Source organism: Falco naumanni, chromosome 1, assembly GCF_017639655.2.
Source record: "Falco naumanni isolate bFalNau1 chromosome 1, bFalNau1.pat, whole genome shotgun sequence".
In the NCBI taxonomy this organism is placed as follows: Eukaryota; Metazoa; Chordata; class Aves; order Falconiformes; family Falconidae; genus Falco; species Falco naumanni.
This window is the reverse complement of record NC_054054.1, coordinates 89,485,272-89,512,013: the sequence shown is the minus strand read 5'-3', so window position 1 is coordinate 89,512,013 and position 26,742 is coordinate 89,485,272. Positions and strand designations below refer to the sequence as shown.

Below are 26,742 nucleotides of genomic sequence, written 5' to 3'. Positions count from 1 at the left end.
CTGAAGTATCTGAAACTGTTCTGTAAGTAGAAGAATTAATTCTTCAAGAACGTAGTGACAAAACAACATTGAAGATACATAGCAGAAAGCAAAAACCTATTTTGGCTGCCATCCCATTGCATCCCAGAAGAAAACCAGCCCCTATGTCTTCTAACCCCTTAATTCAAGAGGTGAAGTAACTGTCTCTCATACAAACAAAATCTTTAAGGCCAGAATAGCAAAATGAAACCATGGGTTAGGAATAGGAGACACAGCTTTGCCTTTTTTTTTTTTTTCTTTAAAAGAAAATCCCACGATAACCAGTTTCATCATATGGAATGTAGACAGTGTTGTCAAGTTTAAAATACAGTGCAGTCCATTTTTAAAGGGATAATGTCAGGTAAAAATTTAAATTGTCTAACAGTAGAAAACCTGGATGAGTAATTTATTGTATGAATGCTGTCTGTTGTACATTTTGCTTAGTTGGGGCTGTGAAGCTATACTAGCCCATTTAAATGGCAATCTATGCATTCACACACTGCCTTTATACAAGAACTTCCGCTCGAGTGTTGTAGAACAAAATAAATACGGGAACACATTCTTTACTCAAGCTCTGACTCAGCCTGTCCCTGTCCCTTTAAATTCAGCTAATCTCCACCTCCACCCTTCCCCATTGCACCTGCACAGCCTAGGAAGGCTTAAAAGGGACTTAAGAGGCCTTAACAACATAATTATCATGTGGCACATTGAGGGGAGAACATGAAAGACTACAGGCACAGGGTGGGACAGAAACCTCCATCCACTGTCACCATCTTTACAAGGCAGCTGTCCCTGATACGTCTATGGTCATTCAGGTCTCTTTCTGCATTCAGCAGCATGTAAATGTAGACCCAGTACTCTCCAGTTTAACACAGCAGTGACATCTGTGTTCCTCACCCAGGTCCTGCTGAGTGATACATATGTCAGTGAAACACTCAGTGGTGTGCTACGCATTCCTTCCTATAGAAAACCTTCTTGCTGAGAGAGTTTCTATAGAGAGCCCAGCGCTTCTCCAAAGCGGATCTTCTGTCCGGCTTTGAGGTGGAATTTGAAGTCCTTGGGTGCCTCGAAGATCAGTACGATCGTGGAGCCTAAGTTAAATTCCCCTAAATGTTCCCCCTTCCTCATGGGGATCCCCTCCTTGTTGTTGTTGGTTATGAAGCTGAAGTCATTGTAGGAACCTTTAGAGTAACATGGACTGTTGGTATGCAAATCCTGTACGGAGAAGAGAGAAACTGTTACTTGAGGATTTCAATTTCTATATTCCTTAGCACAGCTGTGGACTGTGGAGATCCAGGCATTTTCAATGCAGGAGGCTTGCTTACAATTCCAAAGTACAATAAGAATATTAAAAAAAATAGTCTATACTGGCACTGGCTTCCTTATTTAAATCAGTCTTAGAACATCAGTATTGCAAAACATCTTAATTTCAGGGTAAGAATATTTTTTAAAATTTTTTTTGTAATTTTATTTTATTATACTGTACCAATCACCCATCAAAACCAGAAAGCTGCCTACTGCTGTCTTGCTTACCTGGTCAAAGTAGATGCGGATAGAGCCCACATTTGTGGCACCCACGGCTGTTAAAGAGAAAAAGCCGTACTTCCAGTCACCTGTAAGGACAACCCGTTCATTGTGGCAGAACAGTTCCTTGATCCAGCGGGCAACTCCAGGATTCACAGACATCAGAGAGCCTACAATAGTGAGAAAATGGTTCCGTTAAGTTGTCTGGTTTGTAGCAGTATTGTAACGCTATCTGAATGCTATTTTCAATATAGCTGTAACCGATCAAAAGTAAAGTCTGTCACTGGTTTGTAGCAAGAGAGGCAAATGCTAGGCACAGCGAATGAAAGACAAGGCTGCAGTGAAAACAAAAGGGTCCTAGGAAGATGTAATCTTCAGTCTCCTGTCCAGAATGATCCACACTCCTGGGCAGGGTTCATACTACTTTTCATTTTTCTTAGCAGAATCAAAGGAAAGCCAGTGACCCTGCTCATTCTTCGTTTTAAGGCTTGAATGCAGTCTGGAACACCATCTCCAGTTCTCTCTGCTCGAGCACAAAGGGTTTCAGTTTTCATACCTGAAAATGGTTATTTTCAGGCTGACTGGTACCCCCACTGCCTCCCTCGGCTTTCACTTATTCCCATCTACAGCTTCACCTTGACTGCATTTCCAGACAGTTAAAACCTGCTCTTAAAGGAGGGAGCAAGATCTGGGGGAGGGAGTCCCTTTCAAAATGTCTGCCTTAGCTGAAGCCTGTTCTAGCAGCAGTCATACCTACACCTCTACCACCAAATTGAGGTGGTGCCAGGGACTCATTCCCACACTACAAAATGACCAGAGGGTGTTTGGGAACAAGTCAGGTCAGCATGCGTCAACAGTTACTTCAAAGAACTAAAAAAAGCTTGAATACAATATTACTGTTTTCACCACTTCTATGAGATTTGTTCTGGGAAACTATACTACTATAAAATTCATTACCATTTGTGACAAATCACTTTTCTACTGTTACCTATCATGTGATGGTACAACTGCCGCAGCGGTGTGCCTCGTTCAGCTGCGGCCCATACCTGTGCTGTCCGCCATAGCTGCTCTGCATCCATTTTCTAGGAACGGAAACATACCTGGGAAGTGACGCCGGTGTGCCACTCTCCAGTCTGTGGGTGAGTGGAAGCAGTGATAATCCCCTGGTGCAAGGTAGATTACACAGTGATACAGCTCATTCCCCTCCTTTGTGACTAGTTGTTGCTGAAAAGAGTTACCAGCTGGGGCTGCAAAGAAACCATGGAAAGAAAGGGGTTAAAGAAATACTTCTCGCAGTCATCTACCACAGCTGAGCAGTCTACAGGAGAACCAGTGGTGACAGCAGAGGACTAAATGCAGTCCACATATATTGTTGAGACAACAAAAAGATACGCTTTGTCCAAGGATCCACTATTTCAAAGCGTTCTTTTCCCTTTACAGCAGAATTAAATCCTGTATTGTTTTAATAATTTTAGAAATTCCTTCATTTTGGAATTTGCCCTTCCTAAACAGAACAGGAACTGAAACCCAGTGAAACAGAATTAAAACTACCCTTTTAAGAACAGACTTTTCTCAAAGCTACCCTTTTAAGAACAGAATTTGTGAAGACTCCCTGGTTTTATAAAGGGCATCAGTTGCATTTGTGCTCATGCTGCAAATAATGCTACTGTTTGCAGAGCCGTAACAGCACAAGTCATTACAAGTTTAGCGCTTGAGCATAAATCATGTTATAGAGTAGCTTATACAATTTTTGCTAAACGGGTGCTTGGGCACACTTCAGTCTGACAGCAGGAATGCTACTGTCTCATTATGGTGGCAGATCTTGGGAGTTAATTGTAGGACCCAAGTGATTAAATTCAGATAATTGGAACGAGCCAGGCAAGACACTATAAAGCTGCTGTTGAGAGACACATGTTTATCCCCAAATAAAGCCAAACAAAAATCAGACCTGCTTTTGTTCCTGACAATCTCAGAAAGGGTGAGCGGGAGAAAAGCAGCGATTGCTTTTCTCATGATCTCTGAGAACACTGAAAGGGCAGAGCAGAAGAAACGCAGCACTCACCCTGGCTAAAATGCAGTTGCTCTGTGGAGATGCGAGGTCCCAGGAAAGATTCCAGAGAATAAGTAACCCCTTTTACTTGCTCTACTTCACAGGTTTTTACCTGTCCAAAATTAAGGATCTTTCCATCAGAGGGACTAATCTACAGGGAAGAGAAAAAAATTAAACACATTAGTAATTCTTTATACCTCATAAAGCAGACACGTTCCTTTGGGGGGTGGGAGGAAGCTGGTAGTGTAAAGCCTTCGTTTCCTTTTACTCACCACACTGTGCACACAGCAGACTGGCCGCGCTTGTGGCTTCAGCTTCCTGCGGAAGAATTCGCTGAGGTTTCTATAGTGATGCAGATCTTCAACAGCTGCCTCCTTCATATTCACTCCAAATGTCCAGATGTACAGGCTGTAAACGGGCTTGCGGAGCCATGTAGGCAGCTCCACCTGGTTCAGGCGACCCCAGGCTCGCGAGAGCAGTCGAGTTGGTACCGATTTGTACAGAGCAACCTAAAGAAAGATGAATTGCACCATGTCATTCAGTTCTTCCCACTGACAGCTTTCTCTTACTTCTCCCCATAAAACATAATGGCTCAAACCATACCCTGCTAACCACTCCTTGAATCCAGCGGGCTACACTACACATAAAGTAACCTTTATGGTGGCAAAAACCACTGTGCTTCATCCTCACTCCCTCCGTTCTGATGGGCGCAGACGAGGGACAGGATGAAACCTACTATAACCTTACACTGAAGCCAGAATCTCCACTCCCCTGCAGGCTGAAGCTCCGCATTTGTTACTGGAAACTGCTCAATATGAGGCTTACAAAAATAAAGACACAGTAGAACACTCATCAGGAGGGTTAAACATTACCAATATATTCATTTTTGTAAATAACCAAATGAAAATTGACTGAAAAATAATTTCTCAGTGTTCGATGATGTGCTTCTCAGAGGCATCTACTGGTGGGGGTGGTTTTCCACATCCCCGTACTGTACTGCTCTAATGATACTGGTACGATCAAAGAAACATATCCATCCATATGTTTACATATGGGTTCAGCTACACCAGTATAAACTTGGGCCAGCCTTACCCTTTCTCTCACAGCAATGGGAGTTGCTAATTGCAAGAGTATATAGTACCTTTATTTCTGTAGAAATACACCTTTGGACTTACACCAAAGCCTAAGTTTTAGTAGCAAGAAAAACAAATGAAACAATGTTGGTAAGAGGTACATGCTGCTGATGTAACTGGACAGATGACGGTGTCTTCCTGTTGGTCATTCCAGCAAGTAACTCTTCTGGGGTTTGCGGTGCTTCGCAGCAGCCAAAAAGCTCGCATGACCATCGTGTAATCCAGGCGTGGGGGGGGTGTGGACCAAGGGAACTGAAACCAGTTTTGCTAAAGAAGCAGTGATCTGCTGAATCTGGTACCATTTGTTTGAACAGTACAGCTCAGCTACATTTAACTCCCGACTGAGTCGTCATTTATTCTCAGTATTAAATCATATCCTCAAAATTAAGTCTTGCAAAACACAGCCATAAACACAAACAGAAGCACATAGTGGCTGAGAGCCTGTCCGTTGTATCAAATATGATAAATGAAAATTTCACTCACAAATCACTGTCGGGTGTCACATACGGTGGTATTTCAGAAAGAAAACACCAACCTAATCTTACTTCACATAAAAACTTCTAAATGAACACTACCTTAGGTTACAGAAGCTGAAGAACTGAAGAAAAACCATTTTGCCATTTGATGTGCTATATTAACATACAGTGTTTATTTCTAAAATAAATTTCTAAAATAAAAGTTTCCCAAACGCTGAGAATATGCGGATACAACTGTAAAATCACAAAAATTGTCAAAAGTGCTATTTCCTAGTAGCCTCTTCTCTCAAAAGAGCCTGGTTTTCAAGTTGATGGGATCAAACCGAGCAGCTGTTCAGTGAAATAGTCTTCAGAAGGACAATTTTGTTGCAGTTTTCAATCAAAATATGTGTGTGCTTGTTGCATTCTGAAATTGCATGATTTGTGGGGAGAATAACCATGTGCAAGGCATCCTACACCCTGCTCTCAACAGCATCTGAGCAGAGATTTGCATATCGTTTGGACAGGCTGGATTACAAATGCTCAAAGAACTTGAGGAACAAGCCCTCTCTGTGCGAAAATGACAGAAAGCACGAGACCATTTCAATGTGGCCAGGAAAGGGAACCTGAGAAGAGGTTTGGTCTGCCTTATCCTAGCCCGAATACTTTGAGGTGACTGAATTAATTCAAAAGTTTCTGTTGATTTTCCTGGGTAGATCTCTGACTGCTAGAGGACAAAGAAATTCTCTGCTACTGAAAAAAAATCACTTGTCTGAAGCAATTAGTCAACACAACTATGCACAGTAAAAACTAAAGGGGAACATGAATTGCATCTCTCTGCTTTCGTGCCAGTGCTCATCCGCCTGTCCGACGTTAAGGATCTCTCCACCCAGCTGCTGCCAGCTCCCTTCAGGATAAAACTGCTAACAGACACGAAGCGCAAGAGACACCTGCTCACACTTACCCTGCTCACAGGCCTCCATCCCACTCTGGTCAAGGGTTTAAGAGCACCAAAAGGCAGAAGATAATAGAGAACAGTCAGAGGCCAAGAACGGAGTTTCAGAGCAGGCCTAGACATACAGCTTAGCTGGCCCAACCTTCGCCTCAGGGCCAGCTGGGGAAATTGCAACCTGAAAGATTACATACACAATATAAGAGGGTCAGCCATCTCAGCTTCAGAACCACCAGCTTCTGGTAGCTGGGGATGATTTATTCCTGCTAATCTTTACTTAAACATTGATTCTCCAAGTCTTTACTCCTTTATTTTGAGCAGTTCTTCCCCTTCCCAAAATAAAGAGCAGTTTATGTTCAAAAAAAGGAAGAAAATCCTCTGCCCAAAAAATGGAGTTCACTCTCACCGGTCACATTTTATGAATGATACCCTCAAAAATTAAAGGCATGATCACTTGCAGGTGAAATTTGAAAACAAAGCCACAGCTGGCTCATCCAGCTAACAACGTAACACAATAGTTTACAGTGGAAATAACAAATCTCAGTAGAGCACATCCCCAGAAAACATGTCTTGCGACTGCTCCAGCTGCTGGACAGCCAAAGTGGACAGCAAACAGTATTCCCTAAGCTAGCAATGTGTGATGCTGGGATTTTAATTAGAACTCTATGGAGGGACAACTTTAAGGCAACAACAGATACTCTGAAAGAAATCCCTGAAACCTAATAAACTGAGGTCGCTCAGAGGGCTCACATGTTGAAGGCATCTTGACTAGATTGTGCCTCCAGTTGTATTTTGTACCACAAAAGATGCTGGAGTGAAATTTACACAGACCTGTGGGTCACTCACAAACTGAGAAACAAGCACTTGCTTGAGACGCAGCAGGAGCGGCACTCTGGAGTTAATGAATACAATTTAAAAGTAAAACCTTAAAACCTTCACGGGGTGTGCTGGTTCTGAACAGAGAACACGTGGACAAAGCCGATACTGCTAATGCTGCAAGATAACCTAGTCTCTGCAGCCCAATAACCAACTCCTTTGCCTCATAGCCAACCACACCTATGATTTTTTTCTCATGTAGATGTCCTGACTGAGAGGAAACTCACTTTGCACGCATGGCTGTGGAGGAGTTCAACTTGTAAATCTCAGAGGGAAAAGCTGCTCAGCTTATTAGCAGAGGACACCATGGGCCTCAGTTCAGACCCTTGCAGGAAGTCTGGATGACAGACCCTTTCAGGTCCCTATTTATCCTTTGCCTTCTACGCATGAAGAAACCATTGGCATTTCCACGGAAGTCTGCCTACCTGAGGGCAAAACATTCAAATCTTCCAGGCACCGACTTAAATCCTGGCTAAGAGATTGTTCTCCACACACAGCTGAAGGAAGGCAGTGTGCCTGCGACCGGTATGCAGCTGTGTGTGCACACAAACTGGAAGTGGTATGCTCTGGCTCTGAACAGCTCGCTCTTGCTGGATTATATGATATGAACTATGAAAAACTGCTTATGTCTTTCCAAGATGGAAAGAAGCCTGGAAGTTACAAGGAAATTTTCCTGCCAATATGTTCTTTTCAAAACTTGGAACAATTAAAATACCATGCAGGCAGGTACAACTCTCACCAATCTGGGATGCAAGATGGTGCTTTTGGCTCAGCAATTTTTTCTGCAGTGAACACAACTACTTTTCCCCCAAGAATTAGTAAGTAAAAAACAGAGGATGATCTTGCATCACAGTGCAAGGGGAAACTAAAAACAACAAAAAGAAAACCACCCTGAGAAGATGAAGTGCTGCCTCAGCAGAGGTAAAGCTGGCTTTCTGCTCGGCAGGGGGGGACTGACTCAACATGGCAATAGGAAGGGACAGTTGACATTCTTCCTCCCATCCTCACCACCCACCAGCCTGCAGTCTGCTCGCGGGCTGGTGGGCCGGGAGCCAGGTTGCCAGCGCTGAGAGCGGAGGTCCCGCTCCCCCTCCCGCTGCTCTCCCCCCCCTTCACTGCAGTCGCCCATGGACCAATCCCTGCAGAGCTGCATCCTGGCAGCTCACTCCGCTCTGGAGCCCTCGGGCTTCTCACTGCCTTGGCCTGGTTTCAGAGCGGTCCTTCACTAATTTTTCCATTCTCCTAGCGATGGAGAGTAGAAAGCAAAGGAATGAAAGGCTCCTCATTCCCTTTGCCATATAACAGCATGCCCTTCTCTACCAATTCAACGCGTAAGAAGCTTTATAGTAATTAGGCCAAACAAAAGCTTTTGCAGACGGCTGTCGCTCCTTCTGCCCAGAAACCCTCCCATCCTCCCTCCCTCATTTCTCCCTTCAGTCACCATTCCTGCAACGCAGAAAATACTGAACAGTACCTGAAACGAGTTCTCCTATTTGGTGTACCACCAGCAGAGCCAGCTGGGCCTGGCCTCTCCGGCTGTGGGTGCTGGTCCCCGGCACAGCTGCTGCTGCCGCCGTTCCCTGAACGCAGCCTCCGGACATGAATTTTAACTTTGTGGAGGTTGTAGCAAGAGGGTGGAGGGTTAGATAAAGCTTTATAGCATCTCACCATTTCCCTGTGTGCAGATCTGGTCCCTGCAGGGTGTTTGACTGACACATCGTCAGGGTGACGGTTGGTTGCAAGGCTCAGTCTTTTTTCCTCTACCTCTCTTTCCTTTGCTTGCTCCGGCACAGGAGAGAGGACACGGCGTCACAGTTCCTAATTCCCCCGCTGGTTTGTCTCTGGATTCCCCCTCTGTTTCCCACTTGAATCTCTGCTACGAGGGTTGCAGCTATTGCAAACAAACAGGCATTGTGTCATATTTCAACATCCCACTACAAAGCCGACTCTGCACAAGGTAAAAATGAGCTGTCCGTATAAGCAGTCCTTGCTTCTTGCTAGCCAGGGTGGCCATTGAACCCCAACTCTCCAAAAAACACCCTGCAGTCTCAGGCTGCTGGGCAGCGAGGCACTACAGTCAGCTGAACAGCCAGCTGGCCTTGCACAGCTAACCCCAGAGCTAGGCTGAGTCCGAGGCTGGGAGGAGGAGTGGGGCGGAGAAGAGGAGGAGATAACTCCCAGCTTCAAATCTGCAGTGCAGCAGCTGCCTCTTAAAGAGTTCTGGACTGCCGGGGAACCAAAAAAACCTTTCCTACTCTTAATGTCCAGCTTGGAAAGAAGAAAACAGAAAGGAAAGGAACGTCTTTCTATTTTACAGCCCTAGTCAGACACAAACATCCATTTCATTAAGTCTCTTTCCATCTCAAAGAGACTCACACAGGGAGCAGGTACAGGACATTCTTCTACAAATACCCAGATCCGTAATGAAATAAGCCAGGTTTAGGGCCAGCTTGAGAACTGGGTATAAAAGAAGAGTTAACTAGTCTTATTATGTGGCTCTCAGTTCTGTCACAGCTTTTATGTCCAGTAGAAAGAACTAAAATACAAAACATGAGGAAAGGAAGCTGTTTTGGTTTGGTTTTGTTTTTTAAAACCAAAAGGCTGCATGCAGTACGTCTACCTGAGCATTTTGAATATACATAGCAAGACATTTCCCTCTTCGACCCTGCAGAGCACATCTCAAGAGATGTTCTGCATCTCATGTGACTGGATCTGGACTGTTAAGGGAGCTTGAACTTAGTTCAGGAAGTGGAACTAAATTTTAACAATTGCATATTGGGAAAAAAACCCCAACATTCAAAGAAGGTAAACTTAAGATCAACTGAAAGCACTCAACACATACTGCTTCATCCTTGAGCCCTGTGCCAACTTTTTTTGTTTTCCTATTTAAAATACCATTCAGTCTTTCTCTGGCTAGCACAAGGAACTCCTACACAACAAAAATGAAGCCATCTGTAGAGTAAAATGATGAAAGCAGTTACCCAAAATCCCATCAAAAATCAAAGAAAAGCGATGAGGCACACAGGGGAGCTACTTCTCTTGATTTGCCAGCAACATTAGAAATTACCACCATTAAATACTAAATTTCAAATAGAAACATGCTAAATTGCCAACATAATTTCAAAAGGCACTTCATCAGTCCAAGATGAAAATCATTTTCACACTGAACACGTGTCTTCACAAAACTGTGGAGAGAAAGAGAGAGTTTGGCACTGGTGAAGCCAGGCAGAAGTAGGCAGAGCACCCCAACCCGCAGCCTGCCCTTTGTTCAGGCAGCCTGCAGCACCCAGCTGTACCCAGCTCCCGCAGGCCAGGCTGGCACCCTGCTCCCTGCTCTGATCTCCTCCTCTGAAGACCTTCACCTATGCATGACTTTGCGGAAAGACAACAGAGCAAACAGAAGTCTTATCTACCTTTTCTTCAGTACTCTTCCCTTAAGGATAAGGAAGGTAAACCCACAAGGTCTCTCAGCAGAAATTCTATCTTATCCCCCAATACATTTTCAAGACATTATTATATTCTAGATTGAACAAGCCTGATTCTATGAAAGCATGGAACAGGTTAAATAGCTTACCTGCTCCCTAAAAACAAATGGACATTGAAATGTTCTACAGCCCAGTGCAGTGGGTACTACCACCCTTCAGTTCAAAACAAAGTATGTAATTCAAGAGAGAGCTTCCTCTCCAGGGAGACAGAAATACTGGTGTTAAGTTTTTTTTCTCCACTTCTTAAAAAAAAACAACTGAGTTCAGATGAGTAAGAAAGCCTATGTTTCTCTGAAGTTCAGTTCTACTGACCTCATTACATTCACACCAAGATGCAAATACCCAAGTCCGGTGTAAAATGCTGACATATATGGCAAGTTGCCATCCCCGCTGCGGCTGCCCCAGAAACAATGTGCTGTTCCTACAGTGTAAGAAGGCTGAAATGAAAAATCCACCCTGACTTCACCTACTTTCCACAGGGAAACAGAGGAACTCGCATAATGGCATCACAATAGCTGGACTTTTTGGGACAGGCAGTGCCAAAGAGCCTACGATACTGTCTTAGACAAGAATTTTACGATTGTTGGTTTGTAGAAGGTTGGACATCAGTACCAAACTCCCTGACCTGTCTGAATGCACCCAGAATCCATGTGAGGTAAGTAAAAGCAGTTACCAGCAGGTATAAATCCCTAGAGAATTATTGTCTAATAGAGAACTGCTAATCTGCCAGCTATGCAACAACACTCTGCACTGTCAGCTCAAATAAGCACAAAATCCAGTGGCCCTGTTTAATTACTTGTTATTACTACCTCAAGCCCTTCCCTCAAGTTTTAAAAAACAACACAGCAAGGCTTTTGCAGGAAAGGCTAATAGGCAACTGAACTTCAAACCTGCAGCCTCACTTTTAAGTCGTAAGCATGAATCATTAGGCTTGGAATGTGCTCGTTGGAGTGCTCAAAGCCCTCTGGTCATACTTTCTACATTTGGTAACAGGGCTATTGTTTGAAAAATGCACCGTACCCATCCAAACGATCCTGTGTTCTATTTAAGTGCCAGCAAAAATAAGGTCTTGCAATCGAGGGAGAGGTACTCTGTGACCGTTTATTAAAGGTCCCATTCCTTTCCCAGCAGTATCTGTTTAATTCCAGTCACGTTCCCACCCATCCTTCTCCGGAGCCAGCCCAGCTAGGGAAATGCTGGATGCTCCACGCCCACTCAGGAGCTCCCGAACTCAAAGAGCCCCCCAGAACTGCTCTCTTGCTGCCGGGAACCCCGAGCGCAGAGCCAGCCTCTGCCAAGGCCACAGCACTGTGGAGCAGCACGGTCACCTCCAGCTCGGGCACACAGGACCTGGCCAGCTGTGCCACCTTCCCCAGCTGTACTGCTGCTGGCTAAGGAAACATACCGTGCTCTGCTTGATCTACCCATCATTTCTAAAATTATTTACTTTTCATATGAAGAAGCCTTTCTATATAAACATTTTGATTGTTTTCCGCTAGTTTTATACTGCTATTTTAGTTGCATTCTATAAAGGGGGGGGGGGGGGGGGGGGGGGGAGTATTTTAAGCTAGCCATGAAAAGTCGGGTGGGTTTTTTTAAACTTCAACCAGAATTCTGGGCCAAAAGCCTGTTACATACTCTCAAAGATCTCTTCTGTGAAGCAAGGAAGGAAAGTTTTATTTACTTTTGCAAAGGGACGTGAAAATTTATGACACCTAATCCACACTGTATTAATATTTTGTAGTAACGTATGCCACTTCATGTTTAAAACCCTGGTATTTTAGCTTCAGAGATGTACAAAGCAAACCCTCTGTCCCGTGTAGGTTCTCCCACGGCAGCCTGAAGCCGCGTTGCATCTCCCCAGCAAAGCGGGACCCGGCGGCGGCAGAGGCTGCTGGGGGAGGTACTGCCGGGATCCGCGGTGCCGGAACGCTAAATCCGCTACGAGATTGCTCATCACAGCGCAGAGACTTCACAACAGCTCTCCCGCAACTTCCAGCAAGCCAGAGCCCAGCGATTAACTAAGGACCCCCGGCCCCCGCCGCGCCCCCGCCCTAGCGAAGCCGTTCGAGGCGCCTGAACATAGCCCGGGCAGCGCCCCCCGCCCTGCCCCGAGCCCTCCCTCCCCCCGGCGGGGCAGGGGGCCGCGGCCCCCACCTACCTCGCGCCGCTACCGGCCGCTCCCCGCCGCTGGCCGCGCCGCTGCCGCCCGCTCCGCGCCTTAAGGAAGCGGCGTGGGGCAGGCGGCCCTCCTCCGCCCGCCGCCCGGCCAGTGGCGCCGCAGCTGGGCCTGACCGCGGCGCCCCGGCCCCCTCCGGAGGAGGGGCCAGGGCAGGAGGGAGCGAGGAGGAAAAGGGAACAACGAGGAGTAAGAGCGAGCGGCGGAGCCGGCACACGGCGACATCGCTGCGTAGCCCGGCCGCGCCCCGGGGCGGGAGAAGGGGTCTGCCCCGGCGGGCAGCCGGCGCTCCCGGGGAACAGGGAGGCCCCGGCCTCACCCTTAGCCTCCAAGGCCAAGCCAGCGGGGCGAGAGATCGTGCTGGGGAACAAGGCTCGAGTCCAGCAACAGCGCGTTGCCCTGCGCCCCATGGCCCTGCCCGAACACAGGCTGACACGCGAGTCCAGCCAAAGTGGCGAGGAAGCACGCCGCAGTCTCCCAAAGCGCCCCTGAGACGCTCCCAATCAATTGCTCTCTAATCCCAGAGAGATGCTCTGCAAATTGTGTGCGACAGAACAGACTTGCATAGTCAAAAAGCCACCTCACTGGTCAGATTCTACACAGTTCAGTCTTCCAGGACAGCTGAGAAAAACCTTTACGCCATCACGCCCCTCACACATTTTGATGATGTTGAAATCTCACCGCTTTAAACATTTTCTGAACACCACACGCATTGGACCGCTCTACGAGAATTTTTTTTGTAATTGCATGTTTGCTCAAATAAAACTCCAAACATCAGAACACAGAAGCAAGAATTAGGAATAAGAGATCAACCAACTGGTGACTACGTTTCACTCTTCTAAAACTGGATTAAAAAAATAATCAGAGTTTTTTCCATTATTAGCTCTTTCCTGAACTTGATACACACCTCTTACCATAATACTAAATGTCTGTCTCCTCTGGGCCAAGAAAACCACCTTCCGTTTGTACTGCCAAAATAGCATGCAGTATCCTTTGTTACATAAATACGAGCAGTTTTTAATATCAATAGGAAAGCCTGTGTTGTTTATCTCTGAGAATCAAGATCCTAAACCTATACTCAAGCACTTCCCCACTGAATTAAGCTGTTTTTAGAAACTGGCCCATGACAATAAATTGAGCTTTGAACAGGACAGAATTGCGTATTCATCTCATCTGTACTATCAGATGTCACTACAGCTCACTTCCCTTAAAGGTTCACTGTGTTCTTCCTGGTGCACATCACTCCAACAAACACTGCTTTTCACTTACACAAAACAGAACAAACTATGGAAGCCAAGGACAGCTACAAGAAGTTCCTCTCTTTAGAGGAAAACTCTTGTTCATCTGGTCACGCTTCATCCAAACTCACCCTTTGGCCAAGGTTTCCCTTAGCAATTCCTCCATACTCTATGACTGCCCCAGTGCCCAGGTGAGAAGAGGTGAAATGCCTCTAGTCAGCATATGAAAGGCACGGTATGCATGCAGATCCCCGCTGGGAAAGGTTCTGTGACAGCAAGGATTTGAAACCGTAAGCTTCCATCCCTCTGATAAATATCTACCTGTCTCCCTCCAAGCCCTCTGCTTTACCTCATCTAATTAAATGAAAGCTGATCCTCACTGGTATTCACAGTAGGAGACACACTAAGGCATTAATCAGCTCAAGCTATTAGCTACATAATGTCTCTTAAGAAAATCTAGGAAGAAAAGGTCTATGCTAAACAAAAAATAGTTTCATCTTTTGCTGTGGAAAGGCTTAAGGGACACTTGACTTAAATCAGATTGATTCCCCTGCCCCCCTTCTTTTATGAAGCTTGAGCAAAGCAAAACCATATTCTTTCATTCAATCAAAACCTATGCACACTTCGACGACGCTACTGACATGCACCTCTGCAACAGGGAGGTTGTCCCTGTGTAACATGCTGATGATCACCTATTTCTGTCTTCTGCTCAGAAGCAGGGGATCTGCCTTACACACAGAGCTGCCAGGTAGAAGATAGTGCATGTTCACACATGAACATGATGTTGGTACTGTGGAATCAGAACTTCACAGCAGCAGGCTCAGCAGCGAGGGCATGTGCAGCAGTTTCTTGTTCTGTGTTACTCTTTCAAAGCCCATTCAATCACACTTGGTCTATTTTTGCCCATGCAAAGGCTTATTCCACTCTAAAAATGACACTGCTCTTTCCCAGACTTTTAAGTGTGCTTCCAAGGATGTAATAACCACAATAATGGAAAATGATAGGTCAGCAAAAAAAGACACTCCACTTTCCAAGGAACAATGCAGCTCTTATTTTTCTTGAATCCTTCACTGTTTGGAATATTTCTTGCAATGTCTGAACAGTTTCTCTTTTTCCTCATAATTGTCAAGTTCCCTTTCCCTCCCTAGTCTCCTACTAGTATCTGCTGCATTTGGAGCCCTGCTTATCAGGTTGAAATGTTTTGTGATTCCCCACTGCAAAAACCAAATCCTTTCAAGCAGTTTCATCAAAAGCAATACTCATAGCTTCCCCAAATAACCATCAAACAAACCAGCATATCAGTATAATAAAAGAAAGCAAATTTAATAAGGAAATTGCCAATTTCATACCAAAAAGTATGAACAATAAAGAAAAGAACATTTGTTTTCAAGTATCAAAACTGAATTGACATTGCTTTTTAAAATAAATACTCCATGAGCACTTACCAGTTCTTTTTTTAATCAGAACATAAAACCTGTTTGAAATAAGCCTCAGCAGGAAAAGAACATACAAAAGACAGATTTAACGGACAAATTCCTCAGGAGCTATCATGGTCTAAACTGTTAGCATCTGGGTTGCCTGGATCATATCTGATTTGGGTCACAAGTGAAAATGAATTTAAAAATTCCAGCCTAGTCCCCCACAGGCATGTGGCCAAACCACTCACAAACCGGCAGTGTGCTCAGGAATGCAAAGAAATGGGGATGCTAAAGGTCAATACTGAAGCATCTCCTACACATTGCTACAATCCTAGAATTTTTAACTCCTTGCCTTCAGAAATGGCACTGAAGCAGGTACTCACCTGGCCATCTGGAACCACATATACTTTAAAGTGTCTAACAGAGTTGTACAATATCCCTAATATTTCAAAGGAGATACAGCAGTTATAGGAAGTTATAAAGTATTTCTTACTTCAGTGCTGCCATGGGTATTTGACCTATGAATGTCATATACACACTGCAATTCCACAATGATTTCTAAACTCCTTGGAATCCAGAAAGAAAAGGCAAAAAACCCTCAGGATTAGCCATTACAGACCTATGTGTTAACCTGTGAGAAGAAGGTCTTGCTCTGTATTCACAAATAAAACAGCCAGATGTTTATTAACTAGCTATTAATACTGTCTCAGCTTCCTTGTAAAGCGTGTAAGGCATGAAGGCATAGATGAAGTAAATGAAATGCCTGGAGTAGCTCAGATTGAGCAGCCTGTGAGAAGATAAACCCTACAACTACTGCGCAAGCTGTACCCACAGCTAGAACTGCGAGGACAAAAAAGCCTCAGCACTGATTATTTTTTTTTCATTTTACAATACGTAATTTTAGTCCTGCCTATTTTGATTTCCGTATTTAATTCTGTAAATTGCGTAATGTGCTTAATTTGCTACCTTGCAATGCAAGGGGGGGAAAATGAGAAAATGCATTGTACTACAGAGAGCCACAGCTCCATCAGTTACTGCAGATGCATGCTGTATGCTCTCTCAGGACTGCAAGTGGACAGCAGGTTGAAGAGGAGTCTGCATCATGCCTTGGTAGTGATGAAGGCCAACAGCATGGAGGAGCAGAAGCCAAGGGAAGGTCATTCCCTGTTACTTTGTGCATGTCAGACCACATCTGGAATACTGTGTCCAGTTTTCTTAGAATCAGGAAAGATCTTGATAGACTTGAGCACGTCCAGTGAAGGGCCAGCAGCCTGGTCAAAGGGTTGCAGCACATGGCCTATGAGGATGGGCTAAGGAGAAGACTTTGGAGGGACCTAACAACAGCCTTCCAACATCCAAGAAGAGGTTACAGGAAGATGAAACCAGGCTCTTTATTGAGGGAGATGGAGAGACAAAAGCCATAAATTGAAACAGGGAAGGTTCCAACTGGATGTAAGGAAAATATTTTTTACTCTAAGGACAATTAAGCATTGGAACAGGCTTCCCAGAGACACTGTGGAATCTCTGTCCTTGGGATTTTTTAAGACCCAAGTGGACAAAGCCCTGAGTAACCCAATCTAAATTCAGCGTTGGCTCTGCTTTAAGCAGGAGGGTGGACTACATGACTTCCACCTGAATGACTCAATGACTTCCAAACATCTTTTTATTCAAAATATATAATACAACCACTTGATTAACTATCCCTTCTAACTTTGATTTGCAAATATTTAAAATAATAAACTGTCAGCTAAACTAAAAGATGGAGGAGACACCAACAGTTCCTAATGTGCCATTACATTGACTTCGGTCAAAATTATAATTACTTAAATTACTAAGAAACTTCAGTTCCATGATTTGTCAAAAATGCATTGCCAGAAGAGGACAAATTAAACATTTCCTTGTTGGAATGAAAGCAGAGAGACTTTTCATCAAAGGTGGCAGAAGCAAAGTTGCCCCACGTTTCTTACCTCCCACTCACTCGCAAGCTTCACAGGCACCTCTATGCCCCTCTTCTCCAGCTGTTCCAACTTGTAATCCTCATATTTTCTGTATCCTGCATATCCCCCACCTGTAGCTACCAGAACATGGAAGGGGCGCAGGCGGAAGACTTGCCCTACTGGAGCAGTATGAAGCTTCTTCCTGTCTGTAACAGAAAACGAAAACAACGCCAGACTTCAGGAAAAAGAACAACTACACGAAGTAAAGAAGCAGTGAGGGATGTCAGCTTAGGTGGTGAAAATGTGATCAGAAATCTACAACAAAGAAGGTACGTACAGAATCTGCTAAGCACTCCAGTTATTGCAGTTCACCAAGTCACTGGAACTCAGCTGACGAACACTCGTTCACCTGTGTTGTTAATCTCATCCCCGTCCCTCCCACCCTACATCCTTCCAACATTCTTACCCCCAAAAATACATGAAAGGAGCTGCCTGAAAGCACTATTGTACTTTCCAACTAAGAGATCTTTCATGTTGTTATTGTACAGAATAACCAGTTGCTGGGGAACAATCTGTAGTACTGTGAAGCTTCATGCTTCTGTCATTAAAGCTCTCATTATAGTTGGGGAATCCCCAAATTGTACAGCTAACTGGAAGAGGGAAGGAAACGACAATCTGCTTTAGTGTATGTTTGGTAAATGGGACAATAAGCACATTTCCGCTGTAATACAGGTCATCACATAAAAAAAAAAGAAATCTAATATTACGGCTGTTTCTCACTGAGGATTACCAAGCTCCTCCTGCATAACAAGCCTTACATGTTGTCTGTGAGATACACATACACTGCATTGTCACTAAGCAACACGACAGTCGCACAGGGCAATCACAGCAGCGGGAAGCATTTCCCTTGCAAAATCTTCAGAGAAAACAAATATGTTCAGGCTTAATGTTCAGTCAGTATTAGACTGTGCTTCTTGCATCCGTATTACAGTCTGAAGGTTCTTGGCAATGAGTGTAAGTCACTGCTGGACAGAGAAAATGCCCAAAGGAACTAGTTCTTGGACACTGATTGGTGTAATTTCCACAACAATCAGTAACACAAAAGAGCCAGAATCAAAATGGATGGACTTTATCTTGTTCCATGAATGTCCAGCTTAAGGTTTGACTGTGAAAGCATGCATTAACAACTAAAAGAATTCAGTAAACACCAAATCTATTTCTAGGCAAGCATAGAGACAAAGCGTAATAGCTTATCAATCTGGGAAGCTTTAGTTCTAGAGTTGATTAGAAGCATTCAGCTGTTCTTCATCCATGATGCTGTAAAAAGATGCCCAATAAAAGTAATTCTTGCTCATATTTTGTTTTACCAAAACAGTATTTTTGCTCACTTATTTCCTACATACGTGATTTAAAACATTGTTTGAATTATATGTCCTGAAATATATAGTAATATGAAAACAGCTTTATTCTGACTGAAAAAAATATGTATCTTATTTTCTGCAGGGACACCCCCCCCCCACCCCCCCCAAACCGAACAAACAAGGCAGCAACTACCAGTACAGTTAAGATTCCAGAAAATATTCTGCCCTAAAGAACAACGCTCAATAAAGGACAGGGGTCATTTAGAGCAGTTCAGTGTTTATAAAGACAGACTTATATCTGTTTTGCATTTACAAAGACACTACAACCTTTCAACTTTACATCACTAGTTCAACAGAAATGTCCGTACACAGACCAATGACAACTCTTTAGTCCTAAAGCCTTTAACTCCCTTTCCACCACACCTTTGGTTCTAAGTTAGCAAAGCTGCTCAGCTACTTCACCAGAGCTTAGCAAATTCCCAAACCAAAACCCCTCAGCCTGAACACCTCTTTCTGGTTTGCGTCCAGGAAGAGGATGTTTCCTCTTGAAGAGCCTCTATTGATTACACTGATGTGCTAGAGACAAAACTAGTTGATGTTCCACTAGCTGCAGCAAACACAATTTAATTTGTTGATAAATGATTTGAAGAGCTGACTTTTCCCCATCTCCAGCATTAATGAAACAGCACTTCTATAACTGGCATCCTAAAACATGATCGTTGGCAAAGGCATCTAACACACCATTGTTAAGCTGTCCTCATAAAATTGTTTTGTCCTCATAAAATGAAATCCCACACCTTTCAGACATGAATGAAATTCACACAAATTTACAAATTCCAAGACAAAAGGATTAGTTCCTGATTCCGGCAACAAAACCATGTTCAGGCAGTTGGCGCTGTTTAGATTTCAGCTGAACATCATCTTCTCAAGTGATACTAACACTACTGCAGCTCTCTGGCAAGCAGCATAAGAATGTGAGGAAAGTTCATGTCTTGGCACATGAGCCACTACAAACAAGCCCAGGACACGAGGAAAAAGGTGTAGGACTTTGAACATACTTATATTTTCAGATGCTTCCAACGCTAAATCTGAGCTCCTTACAGATAAGGCTAACCTGGTTTGGATTTCTCTTAAACATAGAGTACATTCAGCAAACAAGAAAAAAAAAGAAAGCAACATTTTCCTTCTCTGGAACAGAGGAAAAAGATTAATTCCCTCAAACATTAAAAAATTCAGGATGAGTAAGCAAACTACATAACTGAAGGCATGCTCTAATCTATGCAATCAGATGTAATGATATAAATGTTGCTTTGTTACTCTGACCAAATTAAGAATTTCTTCTAGAAAAAGATACAAACTTAGAGGGAGGCTGTTACAAGGGGCTGAGATAAAACTAAAGAAGATTTATCTTTTCTTCCTATTGACATAATTTGCAAGTCATTTAGATTTAAATCCAAATCAGAATCTAAAATATCAATGGATTAGAAAACAGCTGGCTAAAAAGTTGATTTGCTCAAAGCTAACTTCAAACAACCTTTTCTTCCACGTGATCAACAATTTTGCATTATGCAACTCATCTTCCCAGATTTTTTCTGTAATGACTAACTTTGATTTCTAGACAACTGAACTCCTGTTTCTATTAATCTGTGTAAGCATATTTTTCAATAATGAAATATGCAAATATGACATACCAGCCAAAGGACTTGGACAGGAAAGTTAACCCAAAGAAATGGATTCAATAGCAAATGGAATTAATATGTCAGCTAGCAAGGGAACAAAAATTGAAGACTATATGCAGTTGTTATACTAATATATGATTCAGACTTTTCAAGGTGAATAGCTGATGAGTTGCACTACAAATGGTAATACATTTGAATATTTTCAACAAATTCTCACCTGGTTTATGCTATTACTTTCTTATTATCCACTCTATATTAAGCTTGATGTTGCCCTTCTCAGTCAGCCACTTCACATCTAACACTGGTTTACCGGCTTTCATGTCAATAATGGATATAATTTTAGTTGTCAGGTTCATTATTCATAACTATGCCATTACAAAGATGTCTCAATCAACATCCACACAGATTCTTTCATGTCACCTTCATGACACTGTCCAGCAAAAGAAAGATACAAGCATGCCTGACCTGCTACAGGGCTGTGCTTTCCTCTACACTGTTGAGCAACAGACGGATTAAGAAATGTAGCAGGACATTAAGCTGATTTAAAAAAGTCAAATTTCAAACTGAGGAAAAAGGATACAACGTAGGTGTGGGAAGCACTTGAACTAGTGGCTCAGCAAGTTCATTAAAGTGGGCTTTTTTTAATATAAAACCACATTCCTAACATGCATCTCTCTGCTAAGTTGTATCAGTCTTTTAAAAAGTAGTTTTTCAGCTGTAGACTCCTCAGAAAACTAAGTACCATGCTGAAGTTAATGAAGGAAAATAAGCCTATGGTTAATGGGTTTTAATTTACTATGCAGAGATCATCTTCACTAGGAAAAATTCAGATGTTTTGAAAAGTTTAAAAGCTACATGTAAAGAAATTCCATTATATATGCTCTTCCTCAGAGTTCTCCTTCCTCTAGCACCTGTTATTAGTATCACAATCTATCTGACTAAATTTGCTTTACAAAATATCCTACTTTCTTCAGTTGTTGAGAGTAGGGAGTACCAGGAAACATTTCACATACAGCTGACCTGGTGAAGCCAAGAAGTGACACTGTTGTTACATGACGAGCTTCTAGTTTACAGGATGTTGTTAAGTTGTACAAAAATGCTCGCAGGGGAAAAATCTGATTCATTAGTGTGCTGAGATGAACGCGGTATGAGAAAGGTGCATTTGTATTGTATTTACGTACGACAAGGCATGTATGAGGGGCACAGAGCTGCTATTAATGTTTGAACACATTAATTAAATAGCAAACTTGTCAAAAAAGGTATATTGCCAAGGAAACAGGTCCCAATATAAATTTCCTGTAGAAAAAAAAAAATAGAAATGTAGCAGCCATTCACTTTATTATCCCAGCTCTTCTTTTGCTGGCTCTGTTACACAGGTTTCTTCAGAAGTGATAATCCCAGTGAAAAAGGATGATTGCCAAAGTATCAAAGGAGGTTAAAAAAAGACAAATACTCTCAAAGTGGGTACATTAAAAGAGACCATTAGGGCAGCAGATATCACAATGACAGAGCAAGCCGGTTATCTAATAAACAGACAGGTATAATGCAGTGTTAGAGTGAACAAAAAGGATGAGAGAGAGAAAATACCCCAGCTGATAAACAGTTGCATGGCCCCTGTGAAGGTATTCCTGATTTGGGGGGCTGACATTCCTCCAGATGGGATCAGCTCTGCCTTTCCAGTTTTAGCCAATACCACTCTGGATACTATAGCATCTAAACATCTGTCCAGATTTGCATCTCTGCAGGGTTCCTCATACCTGTTGTGGAACAGATGGCAATTCTAAAAGGACAGAGAAGCAGCTTTCAACCACGGCTAGGGAAGCTATTTGTCCAAAATGCTCCTTTTGTTAAAGGAAGTGATTTCTGGCTTTTTTAAATTTTTATTGCTACAACATTTGCTATCCAAGTTTTCCAAAATAGCTGAGAAACAATGTGTAACACCTCATAAGGAAATATGAAATAGGTAATGAATGAAATATTACCTTATGAAATAGGTAATGAATGAAACGAGTAACACCTCATAAGGAAATATGAAATATTACCTTATGAAATAGGTAAATACACTTCTTTTACTATATGGAAAACATAACACTAAATGAGTAAAGCACAATTTGCACGCTTGCGTCTATGGAAATGCCATGAATTGAATAGGTCTCTGATCCTGGACTCCCACTTCTGCTTTAATCTCAAGAACTTCAAATTCACCAATATGTGACCATAATTTGTCTGAGTAATACTGAACTGAAAAACACTAGGTAAATACAAGCCTTCACTTACCACTGAAAAATGTTCTGGAAGGTGGCCGCTTCCACAGGAGTCCAGTTCTAACACACAAGTTCTCACGTATAAGGAAGTTACAATTAGTCAGCAAACTGAAAATACAATGAACAAGAAGCAGTTGCTTAAGTACAGATGTTTAATAATGTAAACGTAAGCAGTTCAATGTAGTGATAATCTTACGTTCAGAAGCTGAATAACATACAGGGAAAACTCTCCTTAAAGTATCATAAAATTTCCACTGAGCCTATTCTCTTCTGGCCTATTTCTTCCCTAAATAACAAAAAACCTGACAATCCAACTACTCCTGTAGATATTGAATGTTGTATCTATTTCATCTTTTTCTTAACAAATGTTGACATATGTTCCTCTTGAGCTTAATTCTATTATAACAGTGATACTCTTCGGAGTATTGTGTGCTGATCTTGGCAATAGCCCTTCTCAGGCAACTAATTATGTTGTCATTATGTACCGTATCTTTGCCTGTTTGGAGTTCTAAAATGTTTGTGACTGTGAATACAACCTGAGCCTTTTTTTAAAAAAACAAGCTAAAATAATCTAATATACTCTTGCTTTGTGCACTGCCTTGGCCTATGTGTTTAGTAATCTATTTGTCACCTTTTTTTTATGTAGGGATTCTAGAACTGATGAGAGTTAGTACTCTCTAAATCTACTTCCAGTTTAACACAGACCAATTTATGCAACAACATACAAACAACTCCTTTAAGTACCTTACTTGTATATTGCTGGGGAAACAAGATTAAAACAAGATTGCTCTACTTAAAAGGAAACTACATAGCACAAGCGTTATCTTCTGTGACAACGTGGCTAACACGTATTTACTTCCATCCAAAGGTAGTATTTATAATGGGCAAAGTTGAATTCAACCATGTTGATCAAAACAAACTCTGCCTGCAAATATAGTGGTAAATTTTGTAATGATGGTTTAGCGCCTGGGATTATTCCATCCAGGCAGCTACACAAGTCTGTCATTTAAGAACCTCCTACAACAGCAACTATCTTAAGAGACATTTACAAACTGGGTTCATGTATCTCCTTCCTCACCATGCTGGTGAGGAGGAGGAGTACACAGAAAAGTTACGGATTCTGTGAAGTAGTAATGTCATTCATTAGACCAAATAGCATAGCTGGAAAAGAACTCTGTGCTGCCAGGCACAGAGTATCTCCTTCAGAATTTGTCTTATCACTCTGTACGTTGGTGAACAGTAATGCAAGTAAGTGGTTCTGCCACTCTAAAAACACTTAAAGTAGACTTGTAACTGGCCAACACAGGGGAAAGGCTCAACCAGGATTCTTCATGTTTAATATATAATATTTAATTTCATGTTTCTAATAAATCTGAAAAGGATCCATCCAATTGTACAAGAACTATTCCTGTCTAAAGTCTATAAACAAGCAGGATTAGACAAGTACTAAAGATTACAGAGCAACACACACAGCTGTTAGATAGAATCACAGGCCCAAGCCAGGACAGGAGAGGAGCAGCATTCTCACACCCGACAGTCTCAGTCCCTTGGGAAAAACCAGGTCTGGCAGGTCTTTGTGCAACCCACTCATTGCCGGGGTGCAAATACCACAGCTTGATGTCTTCATTTGGCCCTCTGACCTTTCATCTGCTCTTGATCAGATACACGCTGAGTACAGAAGTACCTCATTAGCTTACAAGCTATTGCATCATTCAGGGTGATTCAATGCAAGGAAGTGATTATTAAGAGTTTAAGAATTACTTTCAGGTGCCTACTGAGTTACATATAGACAGCATCTCTATTTAGAAGAAGAGTCTACAAACAGATTTCTTGTCTAGAAATCACATTATGATACTAGTAGCTTGCTAACAATGTTTTAATGTTAGTCAAGGACAAATGGCTACAGTTTTCACATACCCCCATAATATGGTGTCAGTAATATTTCATTCTGCCCTTCAGATTTACGGTCTCTATCAAAACTACTGTATTAACCCAAATGTGACAAGAAGGTCCCTCCCCAAAACACAAATTCCTGTAACCAGGTGCTAAACATACCACACTGCTGCATCACTTCCCAGGATATTATTTCCTCAGCAAGTCAGAAAAACCTTCCCACTCTGCTGCAGAACCTGTATGTTTTGCATAGCAACATGATGTAATTTTGTCATGAACAATGAGGTCAGCTGATCCACTTGGGTCATACACCAGACCTACACTAATTTGTGGTATTACAAGGCCTGCTTTACAACATATTAAAACACCTGGAATTAAAGCAGTACTTGCCCATTAGTAAGCTGAGAGCCTGCGGGTTACTTCTAAGGGATTCAAAAATCTAAGAACTAACCCAGTTAGCACTATAGTTAAATTTACCAGAAAAGTTTTAGAACACTAAAAAGTTGGCGAAAACTGCCAAAAACTTAGCTACAGCCTAAAGCACCAGTATTATGTCTTGAATCATAATAATCTAAAAAAAAATAACGCAAAGGCAGAACAGAAGTAGCTGGTTTGGCTTCACAGGATCATCCAGGAGCTGTCCATGTTGCTAAGGTAGGGCAGAGCATACTGAGACTTGGTACTTCAGCAGATGCATCATCACAGAGGAAGTATGCAAGAATTAATTGTAGACCCTAAGCTCCTACCAAAATTGGTTTTTGGTGTCCAACATGGGAAAACCAGCCTAGTCCTTACTCTGAAACCTGGTAAAGACAACAAGACTAAATAGTTTATCATCAGCCTCATCTTCCCTGCTCCTGACAATTCGGCCTTGATGGGTACAAGCATGCAGGAGCGTGCTGTCCTCCAGCCTCTACCACCCAGCTGGACGCTGCTGGAGCAGGAGCTGACGGGATCCCGTGTTAACTTACTTACTTCAGCTGTTGCGGGATCAGGGACAGCAAAGGAGGGACAACACTTTGTTGATGGGCACCGAAGCCGGCGGTAATGCACGCTCTGCACACGAGGTGCTTTCAACAGGTTTTAAGAGAGAAGTCAGGTGACCACGTGTTCTCCTTCAGAACACAGCATTATCTCCCAGAAACAGGATTCTTAACACTGTTCCTTTGCTATGAAAAACACAAGCTTTAGGCGAGTGCCTCCTGCCAGGCTCTGCCAAGGCGCTTCTCCTCACAGCTGCTCCTCACCGGGATTATGTAACCGGAGGCAGCAGCTGCCCCCCTCTACCAACTCCTACTAAACACTTACACACTGGCAACCTCATACTGCGCAATAAGTTGAAATTATACGAGGCCACACGCTTCTCTTTCTTTAAAAATGTAAAACCTTCATCTTTCTTTTCAGCTTAGAGAACGAGGCCAAGACTCCTCGCACATGCCCAGAGGCCAGGGCCGAGGCACCACGAACAGCCGCGTTTTCACCCCGGCAGGGCAGCTCCCGCGGCCGAGGCAGCCGGAGAGAAGGGGCAGCCGGAGAGAAGGGGCGGCTGCAGCCCCCGGCCCGGGGGAGGCCGGGCCTCCGCCCAGCTCCTCCTCACGCCCCCCGCCCCCGGGCTGCCGGCTGTCAGGCAGCGGCTGCCGCTCGCCCGCAGCTCTGCCGGGGCCGCAGAACCCCAGCGCCAGCCCCAGCCCCAGCCCCCTCGCCGCCGGGCAGCGCAGCGCCGTCCCGGCTGCCGTGCCCCTACCTGCTCCGCCACAGCACGGCCACAGGGCCTCGCGTTACGGCCGCCGCCATCTTCCCGCGTCGCCGCCGCCGCCGCCGCCGCCGCGTCCTCTGCGGCGTCCCGCGCGTGAGGGCGGGGCCGAGGCGGGGGCGGGGGCGGGAACGGGGCCGGGGCCGGGCGGGAGGCGGTGTGAAGTGCTGAGGGAGTGGGGGTGCTGTGCGGAGGGGCTGTTACCTGAGGGGAGTACGGTGGGTAGGGACGGGATCATTCCTCCAGTGGTACCGTAAAAGCCGGTAGCGAAACTCTGTAAGAGTCGTTTTGGAGTTTTAGAAAGTAGGCTTTCGTATTGCAGCGCTGGGCACACATGCGAATAGTTTCGTGGACATGAGTGTGCCCATTGCCCGAAATCGTGTGGGTTATGTAGCTTTCAAGTTATATATATTCATTGGATTTCTATTTAGATAGTCATTACATTTCCCGGAGACATCATACATATGCTAATATATGTTAATATACTATGCATTCGCCATGAAATAAGCCGGTGGTCTTTTAGGTGT

At 43.6% G+C, this 26,742-nt stretch overlaps 1 protein-coding gene across 6 annotated transcripts; it reads right to left on the bottom strand.

Annotated features, from left to right (window-relative positions):
• Positions 1-294: 294 nt before the first annotated feature.
• On the bottom strand, positions 295-26,302 carry PISD (phosphatidylserine decarboxylase). Of its 6 annotated transcripts, none has more exons than XM_040604877.1 (8): positions 26,207-26,302; positions 22,583-22,677; positions 17,296-17,471; positions 3,865-4,101; positions 3,605-3,743; positions 2,643-2,789; positions 1,552-1,712; positions 295-1,233 (listed from the first exon to the last, which is right to left on the bottom strand). In XM_040604877.1, exons 1-8 carry the CDS (start codon positions 26,254-26,256, stop codon positions 1,009-1,011), a joined length of 1,230 nt encoding a protein of 409 aa, XP_040460811.1. In that variant the 5' UTR covers positions 26,257-26,302; the 3' UTR covers positions 295-1,008. The 6 variants fall into 6 exon arrangements, with proteins under 6 accessions (XP_040460811.1, XP_040460795.1, XP_040460803.1 ...); XM_040604861.1 differs by lacking the exons at positions 22,583-22,677; positions 26,207-26,302 and adding exons at positions 6,145-6,310; positions 8,483-8,899 and having other exon boundaries at positions 17,296-17,409; XM_040604869.1 differs by lacking the exons at positions 17,296-17,471; positions 22,583-22,677; positions 26,207-26,302 and adding exons at positions 6,145-6,310; positions 8,483-8,899; positions 12,655-12,766.
• Between the last annotated feature and the right edge of the window lie 440 nt (positions 26,303-26,742).

Bases quoted from the DNA above. Each gene is read 5' to 3' on its own strand.
- PISD (XM_040604861.1), bottom strand. From the start codon at position 8,679: ATGGTGAGATGCTATAAAGCTTTATCTAACCCTCCACCCTCTTGCTAC. The intron at 3,744-3,864 runs GTGAGTAAAAGG...TCTTCCCTGTAG, and splicing joins TCTGCTGTGTGCACAGTGTG to ATTAGTCCCTCTGATGGAAA. The intron at 1,234-1,551 runs GTAAGCAAGACA...TTCTCCGTACAG, and splicing joins TCCGCATCTACTTTGACCAG to GATTTGCATACCAACAGTCC.